The sequence below is a fragment of the Anneissia japonica genome, unplaced genomic scaffold (assembly GCF_011630105.1).
Source record: "Anneissia japonica isolate Jap-2015-1 unplaced genomic scaffold, ASM1163010v1 scaffold997_len2565447_cov190, whole genome shotgun sequence".
Classification (NCBI taxonomy): domain Eukaryota; kingdom Metazoa; phylum Echinodermata; class Crinoidea; order Comatulida; family Comatulidae; genus Anneissia; species Anneissia japonica.
This window is the reverse complement of record NW_022696369.1, coordinates 574827-595932: the sequence shown is the minus strand read 5'-3', so window position 1 is coordinate 595932 and position 21106 is coordinate 574827. Positions and strand designations below refer to the sequence as shown.

The 21106-nt window shown below is 33.1% G+C and overlaps 2 protein-coding genes across 4 annotated transcripts; one reads left to right on the top strand and one right to left on the bottom strand.

Annotated features, from left to right (window-relative positions):
• Positions 1–703: 703 nt before the first annotated feature.
• Positions 704–6028, top strand: LOC117101950. 3 transcript variants are annotated; one of them, XM_033242075.1, is made up of 5 exons: positions 704–786; positions 2602–2664; positions 3176–3297; positions 3830–4006; positions 4326–6028. In XM_033242075.1, exons 2-5 carry the CDS (start codon positions 2631–2633, stop codon positions 5064–5066), a joined length of 1074 nt encoding a protein of 357 aa, XP_033097966.1. In that variant the 5' UTR covers positions 704–786; positions 2602–2630; the 3' UTR covers positions 5067–6028. The 3 variants fall into 3 exon arrangements, with proteins under 3 accessions (XP_033097966.1, XP_033097967.1, XP_033097968.1); XM_033242076.1 differs by lacking the exon at positions 704–786 and adding an exon at positions 1050–1126 and having other exon boundaries at positions 2601–2664; XM_033242077.1 differs by lacking the exon at positions 704–786 and adding an exon at positions 1061–1079.
• A 1003-nt stretch (positions 6029–7031) lies between these two features.
• On the bottom strand, positions 7032–20557 carry LOC117101949 (probable protein phosphatase 2C 11). Its single transcript, XM_033242074.1, has 9 exons — positions 20284–20557; positions 18368–18437; positions 16682–16870; positions 15475–15927; positions 14156–14352; positions 12729–12963; positions 12253–12382; positions 11420–11522; positions 7032–10587 (listed from the first exon to the last, which is right to left on the bottom strand). Exons 1-9 carry the CDS (start codon positions 20392–20394, stop codon positions 10417–10419), a joined length of 1659 nt encoding a protein of 552 aa, XP_033097965.1. The 5' UTR covers positions 20395–20557; the 3' UTR covers positions 7032–10416.
• Positions 20558–21106: the final 549 nt, after the last annotated feature.

Sequence of the window (21106 nt, the reverse complement as noted above, 5' to 3'; positions counted from 1 at the left end):
GTACTGTAGGAGTGACATCACAATTGCCGATCACCTCAAGACAATAATATGCAGCAAGTCCAGAAACATTAAATAAAAACATATTTTTGACGACCAATACTAAAAGGAAGGTACAAATATGTACTTTTAGACTTTTCATGAATCATCTGGGCGTTCTGGAGGTGGTCCACACGGCTGTAGCATTCTTTCCATTTGGTTAAACTTTACCCTAGCTCGACTTTCGTTCTCCGCCACAGCAAAAAAATTCAGCATGTCATAGTGGCCCATGTAGCTGCAAACGCTATCTCGATGCTGGTTCGTCAGCCATTCCCATTTTGAGGTATCTGCATGGCCTGTACCAATATACTTCGATTGTAAATGTTCCAACTGACTATGGATGTTGTAACGATCACCCATTACGACAGTTCTAATATCTTGTTTTGGTATCAACTCCAATAATATGATGTTAAAAACAGCAATGTAAAGTTGTCTAGACGGTGACCTAGGCCGCGGCTAAATGTTGATATGCTGCCCTCATTTGGAATCAGGGGCTACAAATGAACAGCGTAATAATAAAATAATTCGTTTATTATATTTATTTATAACATACATTTAAAAATAAAATAAATATTTAAATAATTTTAATATTTATGGTTAAATTTGGTTTAATTTTTATGCTATGTGTTGATATTTTATATGAATGAATTATAAAAGTTTTGCTACGAGACTGGTTTCTTACGGCGTCACCGACCGCGTTGTACTTTATTCTCAACGCGTCACCGCGGAAAGAAGATTTATATCCTTGTGGTAAATTGCTTTTATTTATCATTAATTTTCGTGTATTTCCTGTTATATCTGTTTCATTGTATAAAATATATATTCTTCTGTTGTTTGGTGTCTGAAAAAAACTTGATAATATTGTAAAATTTCCAAATGTTGAGCTCAAATAGTCAGTGCCGCTGCAAACAGTAAGCCATGAAAGATACATTTGGGCAGTAATGGCTTCACGCGTTTTCATCATCAGTATCGTCATTCAGCTCAATTTTCTTGTTCGTGTTGATGATGGAGGTGATGGCGCGAATTGTTTAGTATTTGAATATGTAATTAAAGGAAATTGATAATAACACTTGCGAAATGATGTATTTGTGTGCGTTTATTTCTAAAGGCTAGCCTAGGTCTTGATACTATTTAATAATAATATTTAGTTTCGTGCACTAGGCCTAGTTTTATAATTAGGCCTAGGATCATAATAATACCGACGCAGGCGCAGCAGCTAGTAGTAGTAGTAGGACCTAGCCTAGGCCGCCTAGCCTAGGTCCTATATGAAATTGCCCTGGCCTAGGCTCCTGCCCTGATCTAGGTTAGCCTAGCTCTCTATGATATGGCCTGTGTGGGGAATAGGCTTATACCTAAGCCTATAGTACCCCACTGAGCGGTCCAACTAAACACCACACGGAACTGCACTAACACAGACGCAAAAATGATTAAAATATTGCCACATGAGAGTCAAAAACAGCTTGAATTAAAAATCGGTAAAAATCAAACATTTATATTGATAGTTGTCCGAATTATGGTTAAAATCAATTTTTGTTGGTTTCGCTGCCATGCTTCCGAAGTTAATGAGCTGACAATGTCATTGAGTACATCTTTCTAAAATGCATTGAAATCTACAGAAACGCATTCAACCATGACCAGCTGCAACTGTACATACACTACGTTACATTTCATTGAGACTTATTCTGAAATATTCAAGATAATATCACATGAAAGCTAATGAACTTAAATGTAATAATACAAAGAAACAATATGTTGTTCTACTGGTAACCCAATGGAAATTATTTATTTACAGTAATTTGATAAACTGGGTTGTTTTAAATCTGTTCAATTTCTATCTTGTATCATATTGTAAAGCACTCTTCTTTATTCCATTGCTGTACGACTGGAAATAATTTTTTTTAAACCAACAAATGAAATATATGAATTCTGTAATATCAATTAAATATGTACCACAATTTAAATATTTCATGTGGCAGTTTTTTATTATTTTTAGAATAGTTTTTCAATATGAAATGCAGGTTACATGAAGGTCATGTTTAAATGTGTTTTTGTGATGCGTCAATGCGTTAGCGAGATGACACAATGTCAGTCCATTACTTTCTGAAACATGGGCGAAACCATAACGACATACATGTACTGTACATCAATTTTTAACAGAATGTGGACAATTGTTATAAAAGTTTGGTTTTATTGATATTTAGCTGTTTTCTGCTCTTGTGTGGCAATACTCAATCATTTTTGCAACTGTGTGTTCAGTAGCAGGGGAGGATTTATGGGGAGGATAATAAGTTCCTATTCGATCACCGTTGATGATGTCGTCATCATCGTCAATATCATCAATATTATTATTTTCAATATTACAGTAATACAGGTATATGTACTGTATTATATACTGCAGTATATTAATGGTTTTTTATGCTAATTAGTATGCCCTTACACTAATCAGCATTATTTTCTTTTACTTTAAAGTAATATCAGATGATGACACATTCATATAAATGATTACAATTTAGTGCATTTTTCTATAAAATTACAGTACTGTAATTGTTAAACAAATTTTGCAGGGTACAAATTCAAGTACTTATTGAAAACAGATGTCTGAGGCAACTGCAAATTCATTAGATGAAGGTAAGATCAGTTACTGTACTGTAGCATTTGTCTGTCATTGAAATTTGCATTATTATTTAACAACTTTTTAAAATTGTTATTATGAATATTATCACTTTCTTCAGTCATTATTATCACTGTATAGCCAATCATCATTGTCACTGTTTCCTCATAAATATTAATATCACAATTATTACCAGTATACACACTACAACCATTTTCTGTGGAATTATTTATATGTTGACTTTGGCTATTAATGGTTTTACACTACCTGTAAATCCTACAGTATTTTCAAGTATTTGTACATATATTTTTGTAAAGAAAATTTGTGGTAAACCTTAAAAAACTTACTTGATAAGTCCCTTTTTAGGATAAAAATAAATTAAATAAATGTATTGAAAAGTAAGTACTAAATTGCTACATAAATGTCAATGGATTATTTAAAGTGAAAAAATTATTTAAAAGGATTTTTATAAACATTAGAATTACTGTACATCTAATCTAGTAATATAATTTTTTTTTATTTGTTTAGCTCCCAGGAGAGCTAAGAAGTTGGGCTTAGGTACTCCTCGACCAATGTTCCAGGAAGGAGTGGATATAGTGCAGATAAGTTCTGGTAGTAACCATGCCATTTGTCTATCAAGTGAAGGAAAGGTATGTAGGCATGTTAAAATATCTTGTGTATCAGGGAGGCTGTAGGCATTTAGCTATCATCTCACTTGTAAGTTGTGAGAGTAAATGCGGTTGGAAGTGGGATGTGTCATAAGCTAAGATATGAAATATGGTGCCATACCTAGATAAAACCTGACCTAGAAACAATCTGTAAGTTTATTTAAGCGAATTTCCAACACAGAAAGCATTGATAGATTATGAGATAAAAGTAACCAAAAAATACTGGGTGCAATGGAGTTTTCAATGGACATATTTAATATCGTCAGGTCTTAAAAACAACTCAGAAGACACATCATATTCATTTTGAACAGTAGCTTATCACTTCAGTTTAACATGGGCATAGTAAAATTAAAGAGGTGGTGATAGAAAATTTTATGATTTTTATGCATGACTACTATTTATTATCAAACCCAAAATAAGGAAATTACTATTACTATTTTGCAAATAAATACAGTGTTGACTTTTAGGGCAATTAAACAATATTTTCCTTCTCCTTGTACTGTACTTAACCTAGGTTTACACGTTTGGATCGCGGCGACTGGGTGCCCTAGGACGCCGTGAGCCTAAAGGACGCGAGGGTATGACGGCTGAAGTTGAACTGCCAGAGAAGGTTGTACAGGTAGCAGCTGGCCAACACCATTGTATTGCACTCACTGAGAAAGGCCAAGTGTTTTGCTGGGGTTCTATGGAGGTGCAGTTTTTATTTTAAATTTAAATTTCACCAAATATAGCAAAATTAGTAGCAAATATTATGATGAATATTATATAAATGCTTAACAGTGCAAGAGAAGCAAAGAGTATATATACTACCTTATTTACCATTATTATTCATTCTGTTTACAGTATCATAGTATGCACTTATGGCCTGTTTTTTGTCAAACCACGTACCTATTAATAATAATAAATCATCCTATTAATAGGTCAATGGTCAGACACATGCTCAGAAATACATAACAGCAAATAATTCATTTTCAAATTTTATTCAAAAATGAATATATTTGACTTTGCAGCCAGAAAAAGCTGAGCCTGTAACAACTCTACTAAATGCAGTTAGTGGGATAACACAGACAATGGCGCATGAATTTGATGAACAGTTAAGGAACAAAGAAGCTATGAAAAGAGGATTTAGGCGTCCATCGCTTCTGGACATAGATCCTGCGACACCCCCTAAGGCAAAGAGGTGGCAAACTGACCCTGCTGCTAACACCTCTCATAGTAATGGTATTGAATCTGGTGTACAAATAGAAACTGAATTAGAGTGGAAAGATGATGCTGAGGAAGAGTATCCGCTATCGCCATACCAGGTGGAGCAAGCTGTCAAACAATCAAACACACCCACTGCGTTTGCACGCAAACTCGCACGAATTTTATTCACAACTGAGGATCTCATGCAGGCAACTTGCTCAGGCCGAACGCAGGGAGGACGCCGCAACCAGAAACTCGACCCAAAGGTCCTGGAAATAATTAAGCAACAGACACTTGAGAATTATGATTTCCCAGGTGAAAATGAGGATAAAATTTGGAGAAAGTGCTTAAAGGGAATCGATAATATTGGCCGACATCTCAAATACTACGACTCGGGTAACAGAAGACGATTAAGGAAGGCACAGTTAGCTGCGCAGAAGAAAGCAGCAGAGGAGGATGGGGGTGCCCAAGATGATGCTGGAGAGGAAGTGGCAGAGGAGGATGTTGCTGAAGAACCTGAAGATGATGAGAATTATGAAGAAACATCTGAACAAGGGAAAAAATAATCATCAATTTTGATCCATTTTATATCCTGTGTTGCAATGATGTTAAAAAGCTAGAAGAATGGAATATAGGGTTCAGGTGCCTTCCCTATGTACTTGCTGTTTTGGTTCATTTTTTCAGGTTTCTTTCCTGGCCAAAAATTTAATATAAATTTAATGTTTTTAATGAGTTTATTTAAAAAGTAATAGGTACAGTACCTCATGGAAGAAGTATAATAGCCATATAGTCGCTAAGGTATATACATGCAATTGCGTGGCACTTTCAGAGAGGTATGGGGTGTTGTATCAAAAGTTTAATGATGTAAATAAATTAAGATAATGTCATCACATTGAATATAAAGTCTTATTTATATTTTTTATTATATGTGCATTTATTAATAAGCGTACTTTAGATTTGTGATCAAATCTACACTGCACTTTTAAGGATTTCATATCTTATTTTGATTGTCAAGTATTACACAAGCGTTTTGTCCACTTAAGTACCTGCAGTACAGTATTACTTTATGTTATACATGCCAGTTAGGTACTGTATTACTGGCACTAGAATTTGGCAACCAGAAACAGTATCTTACTATGGACATTTCTGATTGTCAGAACCTAATAAATTTAATAGGGGCAGGTCAAAGTTTATGTAAGTTACGGCTGTCTTAGAAACAGTACCCCAGGGGTGGGATCTCAAGTTCATAAAAACATTATTAAACGGCAGAATATTGCAAGTTTGTAGTTTTTTTTTGTGTAAGCTTTTGACAATGAAATAACAGCTTTGGAAAATGCATAAGTTCAAACTATTACTTTTCAGTCTTAATTAAAAAATACATTTGGAGTAGATTAGTGTATATAATGCAAATTAAATGGATAAGTTTGTAATTTTTGATTTGTAAAAAAGGAGTAGCTGTATTCTATACATCATCCAATTCCTACTTCTACACAATTTTTGAATTGAATGCACTGAACAATGCAAAAATTGAAGTGCTTTGAGTTGTTGCCTTTGTTTTTCATTTACATCCACTGAAGGCAAGACACTTTATACCTTGTATAGCGAACCTGCCGAACGGAAATATTGATGATTTCGAATAAAATTAAAATTTCATTTTTGGCCAATTACGAAAAATAAACATTTAAAAAAAAAGTTTTTCTATTTTTATTACATCCTCCGCAGCCTTGAAATCTCTGAAGATATCTATATTTCTTCCTAATTATTTAAATTTGAAGCATTCAACCATCCTATTTTACATTCACCAATACAATTTATTTTTAAAATTCTCCATCTTGATGTTTTTGGCAAAACTATTTGCTAAATAAAACAAACTTTTTTTATTCCGCCCTCCTCTGATCTTAAAAATAGGTACGTGAAACAAGGAATAAAAAAGACGCATAAAGAGGCTTCATTGGATGACAAAAACACCCTAAATAAAATATATTCAGGTTCATAGCACCTACCAGGCTAATGTATGAGTTTAATGGTACAAAAGCGAGGTTTAAAAAAGCAAGATCAACCAATATTTTCTACTATGAAATAATGACACAAAACATTTTCAGAAAAAAATTGTTTATTGCATATGTGCAATCCTTCCAACATTTTTTCAGATATAGGAAATTGTAATTCAATATCTATATCCCTCTGATATTCCCGCAGATCAGATGAAAAGTTAATTAGGAATAAATGATCCCAGACTCTTCACATGACAAGTCTTCTAAGAAAGTTTACAACAAATTTAGACTGGATCAGCGGGGTGTCAAGGTGTATTTCTCTTGCAGCCTAAACACCTGTTTATTATTAGAATTACTGTAATCTCATTGGTTAAGCTCATACATTTTATCCAAGAGAAGTAATTTTATTGGATGAACTCCTACTTGGTTGTTCCATGAGATGGTTATTCTTGAGACCCTACCTAGTATCAAGAAGATAATTATTGCTTACTCAAGAGTTTTCTTTTTTCAATCAATGAGTTGTACCACACAAATAAATTATGTATTATCAGATAATACAATTCATTTTAATTTCAACAGTATTTAAAGATATACAGCCACCTAAACCAAATATGAACTGTTTTTATAAAAATTCATTTTTCATTTCAATAAGTTAATACCTTTGAACAGAAAAGTACAGTAGAACAAAAAAAAAAAGATTTGTCTTCGACAATCAATAGACTTGAATAATATCATTCCTATACATCTCACAGAAGGATTTTAAGATTTCTGTATTGAAAAGTTTTTCTCATACAATAATCTGGAATCTGAAGGTTTATGAGAATGTTTTAAACGAGGAATTCAAATTCTTATTTTAATTTTTGAAGTTTTTATTCCCAATCTTTGGATGGCAGTATATCTTCAATACAGACCAGAATGAAAAACACTTTATGCGACAATTAAGTGACTTTTGTGTCCGAACATTCTTCTTATAACAATGTTTACAACAATAATCTTGGGTATTTAAACAGTTGCATGCTTGTAGCGCCCATCTGTACTGCTTCTCCTAATTTTCGCTTTGCAACTTTCATTTGCGATCTAGAAATTAACTGTAAATAATAATCATAAAAATAACAGAACAATGATTATACAAAGGCAATAAGATATATTAATTATATATTAAATAATAATTGATAAAATTATTGCATAGTTTATACAATTTTAGGGTTTTGATTAGCTACAAAACAAAAAGCTACAAAACCAACATAACTCATAGAATAAATTATATAAATTTCATGCAATTCAACAAATTAACACCATCAGATATACATTATTCATTGTAAACTCAAGAATAAATATTTGCCCATATAACAGAAAAAATAATTAGGAAGCACATGAAAAAACAGATAAATAATAAAAATTAATTAAATATGAAAACAGCTGAAGCAAGATAAGAAGAGGTGACCACTGAAATAAAGGATTAGAGACATCTGATCATTAAGGGCAACAATGCTGCATATAACACAAGCAAGTACAAGATTAAAAAAAAAAACTTGTACTGTATTTAATTGTGCAAAACTGTCAGTGATTTTACTTTATACAGAGAAATGGATGTAAAAGAAAGAATCCAAACAATAATGTGTGTATGAATCAACACACGAGGAAGACAGAAATGTTATAATGTTCTAGGGAAGTTCTATAGTATACACTGTACTACGTACAGAAATACTGCCTAATTACATACTGAAATAGAAAAAATAATACTGTAGTATATTATGTGATCCATGAGTAGCCTATACTACACATAGTCCAATGTCTAAAACAATGAGTGTTTTGTCAAATTATTGATTACAAAACTTTTGAAAATCTAGAAGTGAGATAGTTTATTTTGTGTTAATTTTACACGCAAGGGATAGAAAAAAGAAAATCTTAAGTGAATTTTACACTAGTGCAACAACTCCATTCATATTTAATTATCATCTGCATGAATTCTGGCAAACATGAGAAACTTAATTCTTATTAAGGAGTGCATTTATGATCTTCAAATACAGAATTAACAAACTTATTCAAAATTTTAGTCTGAGAGTGCCATTACCAGCCATCTGTAAGTGCCAGACATAAATTTTGTAACCATGGTAGGGCTGGGGTAGTTTTGAGCCTCCATCTGTAAAATAAATTTTCTTGGCCTAGCCTCCAGTATTTTAAACTATTGGGTCCTCTTGGACCTATTGGATTTTTATTGTTCATTAGCTCAACAAAATCATTAACATGCTTTTTTTTGTGATTAAGTGGCAACTCACTTTAATAAATTAAAACAAAACATAAAAGGTAAAACAAAATCAAATATTAATGATCAGTCTGCTAAAGTGTAGTATTCCAAAAGCCTCTATGCACATTCATTATCACATTAACAGAAATTAAGAGTCCTACTAAACTCAAAATGGAAACAATCTGAACCACTCACAGACCACACAGCTGCAAAATATGATTAAATATTACCACACAAAAGTATTAAACTACTGTACTAACTTTTATTGCAATACTGTAACTGTCTAGTTAAAATTGATTGCCATAGGTCTTACCGCTACATTATTGACATCTACAGGGAACCGTGGTCTTACATAAAAATTATATCACTGATAATTTTCAGTTTTTTATTTCCATCTCTCATGAAACGCATTGCTTTCTGAAATATAGCGGTGAAACCTATACCAAGAATGATCAAATTAAAACAGAAACCAGCAAGTATTGCTAGAAAATTTAGTTTTTATTGATTATTAATCAAGTATGTACTCTTATGTGGTGTTTGCATTTTGTGGCTCCATTTGCTTCTGTGTGGCTTAGTGGGACTGGACAGTGGCGTACAAAATTGTTCATTATTATTGTAATATTTCTGTGAAATAATAACTTTTAAAAATATATAAGAACCATATTAACTCTTACTTGGTATGTATTCACTGCCAGCTTACTACATGATGTACAGCCCTGAGATATAGATCATTTCAAAGACTCCTATACAGTACAATAATCTAACAGCTTTATTCAGCTACAATATGTCCAAATATTGACGGCCCCAACATACACCCACACACGCACACCATTCTGTACCTGAGTCAGCCCAGTAGAGTAGGCTAAGTTAGAACAGCCAGTGAACTTGGCCATTTCTTGTTGGAAAGAATAACTAGATACATTTTGCATTATTATATTAGCTATTTTAAACAGCAAAGAGAAGTAGATTAGCTTTGATCAACCCCAAAGGAAGAACAAACCAGGGAAATTCACTTCTTCTGGTGGACACAGCAGTGCAGTAAAATAGCTCTGACAGACCCTTGTGAAGTAACCTAGCTTAGATGGACACAGTTGTGAAGTAGCCCAACTTAGATGGACACACTTGTGAAGTAGCCTAGTTTTAATAGATGGGAAACCAAGTGAAACATACTGAAATGATACCAGCATTGATGGACAACACCTTTAAAAAGACCAGCTTTGATAAATTTGCATAAACTCTACTCGAGGTACAGTACACTACATATTTTCTTGTAAAGATGAACAGACTGATATATGTTCTATAAATATAAAACTGTGATCCCGTTAATAAAGTGGCTCCCAAGATCTAAATTCATAATTAGAGCCTGTATTCATTCTTCTATGCCCGTTAAAAGGTAAGCATCCTGATCTCTACTCTGTGATTGGTTACATTGCAGCATGGATTCTAATATACACATGGATGCATTCGTTGAATGTAACATTCTAATGTGTTTGGCATACATTTTTGACATACATATTACCAATTGACTGTTTAACAGTTAGCATATTGCCTACTATTAGTATTAAAAAAATAATTCACAATGCACTTAAGCATTTTCCCACTAACGAACAAAGGTAGTGCAGCCCCACCTTTAAATAACAGATCTTCTAAAAGGTATTTTTACGTTGGAAGTTTTCATTCCTTGCACACCCGTTTACAGTCACTATCTTCTGACTCGGAGACTTTACGTTTCTTGGAGGCAATGGTGACTGTGTTGTCATGATTAAGCTGTACAATGATGCACGTCATGTTGTCACATCCTGTTCCATCCCCTGATGTGTCTGGTGCCAAACAAGCATCAAACAACTAGAACAAATTAAGAAATATATTCATTAATACAAATTGTAAATGTTATAAGGTTTGAGAGCATAAGCACCTATTTAACTTTTTTATTATTTTTACATGATGGTTCAAAATGATAAATGATTTTTTAAACTGTTTTGCATTGGCTTTGAAGATTTTCATTATATATACCACGTACATAGATTCTAGGCATCTGATTGGTTAAGAAGCAGGAAATATAAAGTACTATCACCCTAAATGGTAGTACTTTTTTACCCTGTTGCACAATGTGTAATCTCTAGGCCGCGTTGCTATGTAATTTATGGTACACACAAATGGTAAAGTAGATGCAACCTCTACAACGCTGACAGAGATTGGCCCTTTGACCGCCTAGGCCTACTTGGTGGGTACTATTTTCATTACTTTTTTAGGTCTTGTAGAATCTATGTATGACGAGGTATACAGAACAAATATTGACTGCTCTAGATTCGGGGAACAGGCTTTCGGCCTGCGGGAAGATATGCTACGGTCTCCACATCTCCTCGGGGCAATAGATTTCACCATTCCCCGAATCTAGAGCAGTCAATATTTGTATACTAGTGACTTTCCAATCTCCGTGCACACTATCAAATTTCTCCATGTTGTTATGTATGTGTTGCATTTTCGTCATATAAACTGTTTTTCTGGTGGCATTTAGAAAGGTCAATTTTTTTTTCTTTTGTCAGTTTTGATGTTAACTTAAATGTTAATATATTGGAAAATGCAATAAAGTTCTACATGATTTGTATACAGTACTTATCTATCCAATACAATGTTGGAGCAATTATATGTAACAAACAATGACTGGTTATGTTACCTCTTCAATGATAGCGGTCAGGGTCCATGTTCCTCCTTCAGGATGATCTTGATTCAGACGTTCGCTCACAAAATCTACAACCTCCTGACTTGACAGTACATTCCTAAAAAAAAGCAAAAATATGCATCATTGGGATGCTGGAAATTAAGCTGAAGGCGAGACTTTTGTTATACCTTGTTTCACAAACTTATTTTTTTAAAGATCGTCAGAGGGCAGAAAAAAAAAATAAAAATAAAATTTTGTTTTCTTATTTAGCAAATGGTTTCCCTATAAACATCCAGACTTTATTGGTGAATGTAAACAGTGTAATAATGGAATGGTTAAATGCTTTAAATTTATATAATTAGAAAGAAATATACATCTTATTTTTGGAGATTTCAAGGCAGCGGCAGGCATAATGTAAATTAAGAAAAACTTTTATGTTTTCTTAAATTTCCATATTTTGTGATGGTGGGTGCACCAATTGGCCAACAATAATTATTGGCTGGAGGTTGGTTGGCTAAACAATGTATAAAGAAAGTCATCTAAAGAGCCTTTAGACTCTACAAACCTCAGCAAAATTGACTTGGCTCCTATTAAGTTCAGCATTCATATTTTTTAATAATGTTATTTTAACTCTTTTTTCATGTCTATGAGACTAATCCTGAATTCCAATGGTTAATGTTGTGTACTGAAGCAGGATTTAGTATAGTGCCCACTTAGACACGTCCTCAAATTATATTCTAAATGAATACAAATGGCTACCAACAGGACGAAGGAAACATGGAAGGCAAAAAATGCTTTAAAAACTTGTTGCAATGGTGGGGGAGGGGGACGCATACCACAATACTTACCAGATACCATCACAGGCTAAAATGAAAAAGCTGTCCTCCGCTTGTAGTGTTACTTTCCTGATGTCAGGCAATGGAGATATCATTTGTTTCTCTAATGCTAATGATTTATTTTGTTTATAACAATGATCACCTGGTAAATAAACATAAACATAAGTAAGCAACATTATTTTTTGAAATGTATTTCATACAAATAAATATTTTTATATTTCCAATATCAGCATCTAAAGGATCTAAAAAGCATTATTCTGAATTGTTGAGAACTCTTGCTTTCATCATACATATTAACATGTTGGCTGAACATTTTTTGCAAACTTTAGGAAGGAAATAAGAAACACAAATACATAGTTTAAGAAAGTTAATAATCTTTCCATCATAACAAGCCTACTTCATTACATATGGCAGAGCATTTGTACCCTTAATTACATCTTGCAACGGTGGGTGTCAAAAGAATAATATAAATATTATTATCATTTTACCTAGAGCTCGGGATAAGTTAAGCCCACCATTAACACGGCCGTCTTCAGTCACTTTGCCGCCAGCGTAAACAATTCTCTCCAATTCCTCGTCGTCTTCGGGTTTGTGGTCCAACGAGAGATCAAGAGCATTGCTACCACGTGATAACACACAACGCGAATCACCTGCGTTAGCAACCACCAGTTCATTATCGCGTAGTATTGCCACCACTGCTGTGCAGCCACTGTCACTACCAGGCTACAGATTAAGAATAAGAATTCACTAAAGAAGGTACAGATTTTTAATATCCTTTGTAGAATCTGGAAAAATGCACAATTGAAAGCTAATATCTTATGTAAATATGCAAGCAATTCAAATGAAACTGTTTTAAAACCGTGGTTAGCTACCTACTGTAGTAGCTAGTAATAAATTAAAAAATTAGTTACTAGGTTTAAATCCATTAGGGTACAAGTGCCTAATTTTTGGACAATTTTCATTTTTAAAATACCTCACCCAGATACTGTATACGGTATAGTTACAGAAGTTTGCACTTATAGGCTGGACTCTCTTGACAGGTATTAAAGAAGTAATTTAAAACCTGAGCTTTGAGCCAACAGGCTAGAGTGCCTACAGTATCACTATATCTTGGTGTTCGGGTCAGGCAGTGTATGCTGTGACGAAATCAACACTTCTCTACACAGTGAGTGTCTCTTTCCCGTCACGATAAAGATGGTTGAATTCTGTGTATTCAAAAATCCTTCCACTCCCAAGATGCATAGAATCTACTGTAGGTTTAAAATATTTGCCTTACTTTTACTTATTCACACTAATTGAATATAATGACAAAAAAATCATTACCTGTATTTTTTAATTTTTAATATCCTTTGTAGAGTCTGGAAATGCACAATTGAAAGCTAATATCTTATGTAAATATGCAAGCAATTCAAATGAAACAATTTCTCAATAATAGGATCAATCACTATAACAGATCTAATCAATGGATGGTATTGTTCCATGACAAAGATCATTGCAATATTTCATGCTAGATAGTTCGAGTAACCCTTGTGAGCTCAACTGTTTAGGGGTGGCTATTCACCAACAGTGGTAAATTGTCCTCCGAAAAATGGAGGTGAGAACACACCCACCTTTTATTTTTCACAGACAGATTTCACTGTGGCTCCCAGAAGGGTGGGCCAAGCCTCTTCGACAGTACAGTTTATGCCACTATTTTTTTCTACTACATTAAATAGCAATGTTTTTGCAGTACAGTAATACATAACAACAGAGAGTGAAATAGTACCAACACAAGGAAATGAATAGTGTTTACTGTGATACAAAGTCCGACAGCCTTGGTTACAGAGCTGCAACTGTTCACAAGATAACGCCATTTTTACTGAGCACTCATTTATGGTAAAAGAATAAGATGTTTGGTGAAATCAAGCGAACTAACCTCTTCTCGTCCTGGAAACCCATAGTCCTCCACATTACTACCAGACACTTCCTTTTCTTCTTCATCTTCTTCCTCATCTTCTTCATCTTCATCCTCCTCCTCCTCGTCATCATCATCTTCCTCATCTTCTTCAGCATCATATTCTTCCTCATCGTCATCTTCAGAATCAACGTCATCTAACACAACATCTCTTCTTTCTAAAAGTATCAATTTAAAATTCATAGAATTCACAGTAAATGAATTTCAGCAATTAAGTAACGATTGACAATGATATAGGAAATTGTAAATTGAACATAGAAATTTAGTTATGATCCTTGTCATGTTTACAATGTCAAGTCCCATTTTATCAGTCATCATAATGCACAATAAAATTACATAAAATTGGATAAAATAAAAAATTGACAATAAATCAATATATATCAGGTACATTTTTTTTAACTGACTGCATCTGTTCAAAAACTTATTCTTATTACAACTAATGCAATATTTCTTTTCATTTTCTTAAAACAGGTGTAAATGCAATATGAAGGCTAGTTTTAAACTGAGACTTAGTTATATACAGTACAGCCATGAATTATCGCCTCGTATCTGCGCGCACAAACTAGTAGCATGCTCGTAGCACGCTCGTAGGTCCGTTTTGAATGTAGCTACGAACCCTTATGAAGGTCATTGTTATTTTAATTAGCTTTGCAATGATCGTAGGCTCGATCGTCGGTCTGGTAAACAATGCATAAACAATATTGAAATATAGTTTACCAGCTTTCAACACATGAGCAATGTTGTAATTAACTAATAAACAATTAGAATACTGTTCGTTATTTCCTACCTTAGATCAATCATGTTTTAAAACCGTGGTTGGTTAGCTACCTAATGTAGTAGCTAGTAATAAATTAAAAAATTAGTTACTAGGTTTAAATCCATTACCTGGGTAAAAGTGCCTAATTTTTGGACAATTTTCATGTAAAATACCTCACCCAGATACTGTATACGGTGTAGTTACAGAAGTTTGCACTTATAGGCTGGAATCTCTTGACAGGTATTAAAGAAGTAATTTAAAACCTGAGCTTTGAGCCAACAGGCTAGAGTGCCTACAGTATCACTATATCTTGGTGTTCGGGTCAGGCAGTGTATGCTGTGACGAAATCAACACTTCTCTACACAGTGAGTGTCTCTTTCCCGTCACAATAAAAATAGTTGAATTCTATGTATTCAAAAATCATTCCACTCCCAAGATGCATAGAATCTACTGTAGGTTTAAAATATTTGCCTTACTTTTACTTATTCACACTAATTGAATATAATGACAAAAAAATCATTACCTGTATTTTTTATATCACTACTAGATGAACTTGTTTGTTGGTTTTCTTCATTATTTGTTACTTCATTATTTGAATCATCTTTTGTCTCTTCATCTTCCTCCGTTTCCTTAATGTCTCCATTTTCTATCACATCACCATTAACATTTCCATCTCCTTTTCCATTTTGTTCCTTGGGAACATCTGAATCATCCATTTCTAATTTTGCACTTATTTTATCATTTTTAATATTTTTTTCGCCCTCTTTTTCTTCACTCTCCTCCTCAATGTCTGGCTCATTGGAACCATTGCTAGGGAAACGGGGCTGTGTTTTACGAATCATGGGTGAAAGTAAGTCTTTTTTGTCAGCCTTTTTCCTTATTGATCTAATACTACTGGGAGCCTGGCCAAATCTTGCTAGAAGGTCCGCTATTGGCATGCTTGCTTCTTCATTTAAAAGCTCAGTCTCTTCGTCATCTGTGTCAAAGGTTATTAAAGAAAGTATTTCACAATGTAGAGAAATACGAAACTCGCATTAATGTGGCATCAAAGAAATTCCACCAAAATTAAAAATAATACAGAAAATGAAACTATTTGTGAAAGTTTATTTTTGAAAGTTTTTAATTTTAATGATATCGAGTCATGTTTTATTTTTTAAACCATTTAAAAAAAATAAATTTGTTGTATTGAGTTTTATTAAAGTTATTCCATTGTGTAATATTTGTGATGTGAGTTAAAATCCATTCCAGTGTTCTACACTTTTGTATTTCTCACAGTTTTTCCAATTAAAAAAAAAATATCTGTATCACATTAATGTGGCATCAAAGAAATTCCACCAAAATTAAAAATAATACAGAAAATGAAACTATATGTGAAAGTTGATTTTTGAAAGTTGTTAATTTTAATGATATCAAGTCATGTTGTATTTTTTAAACCATTAAAAAAAAATAAATTTGTTGTATTGAGTTTTATTAAAGTTATTCCATTGTGTAATATTTGTGATGTGAGTTAAAATCCATTCCAGTGCTCTACACTTTTGTACTTCTCACAGTTTTTCCAATTAAAAAAAAAAATATCTGTAAACAGTAATGAAATTACTGACAATGATAAAATAAACTTGAGTTATGTCTACTCTAAAAAAAAGATATCAACCAAAGACCAGCCAAATAAGCTAGCAATTTGTTTTCCTATTTGCCCTCAACCAAAATGCAAGATAAATACCGGTACGTACCTTCCTCTTCAGGATCCTCCAGCCCGGCCATCTTTTTCAACTCAGTGATTACTTTTTTCTCTGTGAGATGTTTATCAAATTCTAAGAAAGCAGAGATGAGTCCTTTTTCTACATCACCTTCTTTGTACGACTTATTTTGCTTAATGAATTCTGGCAAGTGCTGGGAACAGTACTGAGCTACCTCCGCTCCTGAGAAAAATAAATCAAATTGATTGGTAAAACATACAGTTTAAGGGTAGATCCCTGATCTAGATATTAAGAACACAATAATTTTGAGCTTTCAAATTTAGGTCTGGCTCCTTGCAGGAGCTTAAAGCAAACAATAGTTGTTTTAAATGTCTGTCGATGTGAAAGACAATAAAATGACACGCAAAATGCATAAGTATCTTATACTAGGTATCTTATACAAGGTTGATATTAGCAAAATAAAAGCAATCTAACAATAATACAGTGCACCCTCCAAATCAAGACCCTTTTCAAATAACAATCTACAATCTATTAACACTAAGCTAACCCTCTATGTGTAGAACGAAATCCGAGAACACCCTAACTTCTCTCAAATTGCAAGGCAAACTGTATTCAGAAAATAGATTTACATAGAATTTGTATTTAGTCTAATGGGTGCTCTTGTGAGTAAGCCTGGATCACAAGCTCTTTTATTGAGAACACTCATTATAGACAATAACAAATTCTATGTCAGTTCGTTTTTATTATGACTAAAGTGTTTTAAATCATTACCTTGTTCTTTATCTTTCATTTACATCCACAAAAAATAATAAAAACTGCATTAATAAAAATAATTAAAAAAATAATATTAATAATAACCATAAGGAAAAAATATAACTAATGATAGTAATGATATGACAAAAATAACAACATAATGACAATACTCATAGACATTAAATAATAATAATAATAATAATTTTGGCTTATATAGCGCATTATGCTAAAGCCTCAATGCGCTTAACAGTAAAAATAAAATTCGGGAAAAAAAAAAATATAATTTATACATATCTAAATATGTATATACATATATATACGTCTCTTATACACATCTCATCTGAATCATCCATTTCTAATTTTGCACTTATTTTATCATTTTTAATATTTTTTTCGCCCTCTTTTTCTTCACTCTCCTCCTCAATGTCTGGCTCATTGGAACCATTGCTAGGGAAACGGGGCTGTGTTTTACGAATCATGGGTGAAAGTAAGTCTTTTTTGTCAGCCTTTTTCCTTATTGATCTAATACTACTGGGAGCCTGGCCAAATCTTGCTAGAAGGTCCGCTATTGGCATGCTCACAAAATTTACAACAATCATTTTGAAAAGAAGCCCCCTCTTTACTTTGCAAAAGTAGCCTCGAAAAGAAGCCCATCTAAAGTTCGCAAAAAATAGAAGCCCAAGGCTTTAATTTGAGGTTTACGGTATATATATACTGTAGGACTATATGTATATATACTGGGGCCAAGTTGACCTGCTTCCAATTAATATACCTAGAACTTGGCGTGGCACTCATGGATACCCTTACAGCACAGTTCAATGAGAATGCTTCAAATTTTAAAAGTTTCTGTATTTTTGGTTTGTGAAAGTAAAGAGTTGTAGGGCAAATATAATAATGAAATTCAAATAAAAGATTAAAGTATTTGGCCTAATTTACTTTCATTTCGCCTAATTTATTTGTTCTTACCTCCATGGCCATCATATACACCAAATAATGATGTATTTTCATCAAGTTCTTCTATACAGTTATGAGAATCCTGAAATGATTAATAATTGTGTCAAAATCAATGATGTAATAAAGATGTTTTTAATTGTATTCTGGGAAAAAATTAACCTTTATTTCATGTATTACACCAAATATAACATCTTAATAGCAGGACAAAGCTACATAAACTGGATGTTTTCAATGGAACACATTATGTCATGTGGTATGAAAGGCAACAAGAGGAGCCAACACCCAACAATGAACAATGAAATGATGGTAGAGGCCTAGGGGTCTAAATAATGCTACATGTATGTCCTAGATCGGCTGTCCCGAGGCAAAACAATGTAACTGACATTTTGACTGTCGATTTTGAAATAATATCATTTGGGAGTATATATCAAACACGTCTGAATTACCTGTGAAAATTTCAGGTCTAAATAATGCGTCATTTCAGATATACAGTAGCACCACCTATCTTTAAGCACAGAACTTAAAATCTAGTGGTTTCCATGGAAAAACAACACAACTACAAGATTACGGGGCAAAACAATGTATCTACGATGAAGATATGATGTTTTGCCTCGGAATAGTATTCAAAAATTGTCTTGAGCTAATGGAGTTTGGCAAGGCAAAATCAAATGGTTATTGGTGTTTTTATATCAATAATCTTAACAGCGATGTATCAACAAGCTAGCTAATGCATATCATTGTCCCAAACTTGATAAATTCCAAAAATATGTCTTACTTGCATCAATACAGAGCCTGACATGTTTCCGAGGCAAAACAATGTATCTTGTAATTATCACTAATAACTTTGCAATAAACAAACAGTTGTATTTAAGATTTTACATATAATCACAATGTCTATAGATATACAACATTGCGAAATTTCAAAAGGGTACGACAATTTATTGCAAAGTTCCGAACATGCAAACTTTAACTCTATTTTTCTCCAAAAGTGAAAATTTAAATTTACGTTGTTTTGACAGGGAACGGCCGCAATGCTGTTGGATTGTCTAAAAATAAAATGTTTTCACATCATGAGAAATAATCATGCAATTTGACAGCGGTGCAGAAAGATAAGTTGCCTGGACTTAAATTTACTGAACTTCCTGAGTCTTACTTTACATACACACTTCTAGCCCAAGACTAAGTAAAAAATTTGAGGCAGGGATTTGCAATGCATGGTCACTGGTGTAGATGAATGCCATCAATGTCTTTTTATTTAATTCAATATGTATATTTATAATTTCAGAGTATTAGGATATTTATTATTCATTCAATAAATCAAACTGACTGAAAATATACAACAAAAAAGTTCATTACATTCATACATCATGGTAACAAACTTGTTTGCAGATGAAAGGGTCCTATCCTAGGGCCTATACTGTGTATAGGAATGGATTAGGACATACTGTTAGGCCTAATATAAAACTTCTTGGCTTTTTGTTAATAATCATCCTTCACACTTATTAACTTTTGTCATCAAAATTGTTGTAATTAAAAAAGACTAAGTAGAAAATTGATGGCAGTGATGACCAGTTTAAAGCAAGTTATAGGTTTACATGCATTTTTTTAAATGTCTTAAACAATCCTTTTCAAGAATTGTATAATTTTTTGGTATTTCTCGATTGTTTTGATTGTATTTTCACATTGCTTTTGTGTTTGAAATAAAAAATGATTGAAATATATATTATCACCCGTTCACTTACAAGTTTAGGTACCTCCTGTTTGACTAATAAGCCTGGTATATACAAAAACATTGTAACTACAGAATGATATTGAAGATAGATGTTTGTGATGATGATCACCTAAGCCCTAGGCTAGCCCGCTGGGTCAGGCACTACACTAAGATGCGGGCATGGCATGGTAAGTTCAGCCAAGCCTCACTACATTACCTCCTGTGCTAACCTCCAACCTTGCATAGAACTGACACCGAAAGTAAACCTTTCGGTCTTGCCTTCCTCTGAAGTTTTCACTAGATTTGGCTCAGATAGGTATGCCCCCATGACTTAAAATGGGTTTCAAGTTTATGAATTAAAAAATCAGCCGATGAATACAGGTAATTCATTAATTATAAAGCCAAAACACACGTGCAATTTACACCTAATTGTCTTCGACGTTTTGCTAGCAATTCATTCCCTCGCTTTTCATTGTAGAGGAATTAACCAATGATATTTTGTCATCACATAATAATGATAACGCCCCCTAGAAAAATCCAAGCGGAACATGGTCAGCTTTCAGAGTCTTACATATTTTTGTAATTTTGACAACATTTCTGTCCCGAATCATAACTTGACCGAAGACTTTGCAATTGTCATTTAGTTGCTATATCAAGACATTGAATTGCCTTGATGTAAGTATTATTATTATTATTATTATTATTATTATTATTATTATTATTATTATTATTATTATTATTATTATTATTATTATTATTATTATTATTATTATTATTATTATTATTGTTATTGTTATTATTATTATGAGTTAAATAATGAATCATCGAATCATTTTGTCTATTCAAGAACCAACAATAATGTGACATACCCATGGCATCATGACTTAGCGTATGCAGGGTGTCACAAAGGGACACATCAATTCGCCAGGCTGTTAAATACACACAAAAATAAAAATACAGATTTATTGAAACTACACTGCGCACGTGCTTATCTGTAAACAACGTGATTCAGTGTGGGGATGCACGTATGGGAGGGAATT

Coding starts and splice junctions, on each gene's coding strand:
- LOC117101950 (XM_033242075.1), top strand. CDS start 2,631: ATGTCTGAGGCAACTGCAAATTCATTAGATGAAG. Junction 3,298..3,829: donor GTCTATCAAGTGAAGGAAAG/GTATGTAGGCAT, acceptor TACTTAACCTAG/GTTTACACGTTTGGATCGCG. Junction 4,007..4,325: donor TTTGCTGGGGTTCTATGGAG/GTGCAGTTTTTA, acceptor TTGACTTTGCAG/CCAGAAAAAGCTGAGCCTGT.
- LOC117101949 (XM_033242074.1), bottom strand. CDS start 20,394: ATGGGGGCATACCTATCTGAGCCAAATCTAGTGAAAACTTCAGAGGAA. Junction 12,964..14,155: donor GGTTTCCAGGACGAGAAGAG/GTTAGTTCGCTT, acceptor CTTAATCTGTAG/CCTGGTAGTGACAGTGGCTG. Junction 10,588..11,419: donor TGACCGCTATCATTGAAGAG/GTAACATAACCA, acceptor AATTTGTTCTAG/TTGTTTGATGCTTGTTTGGC.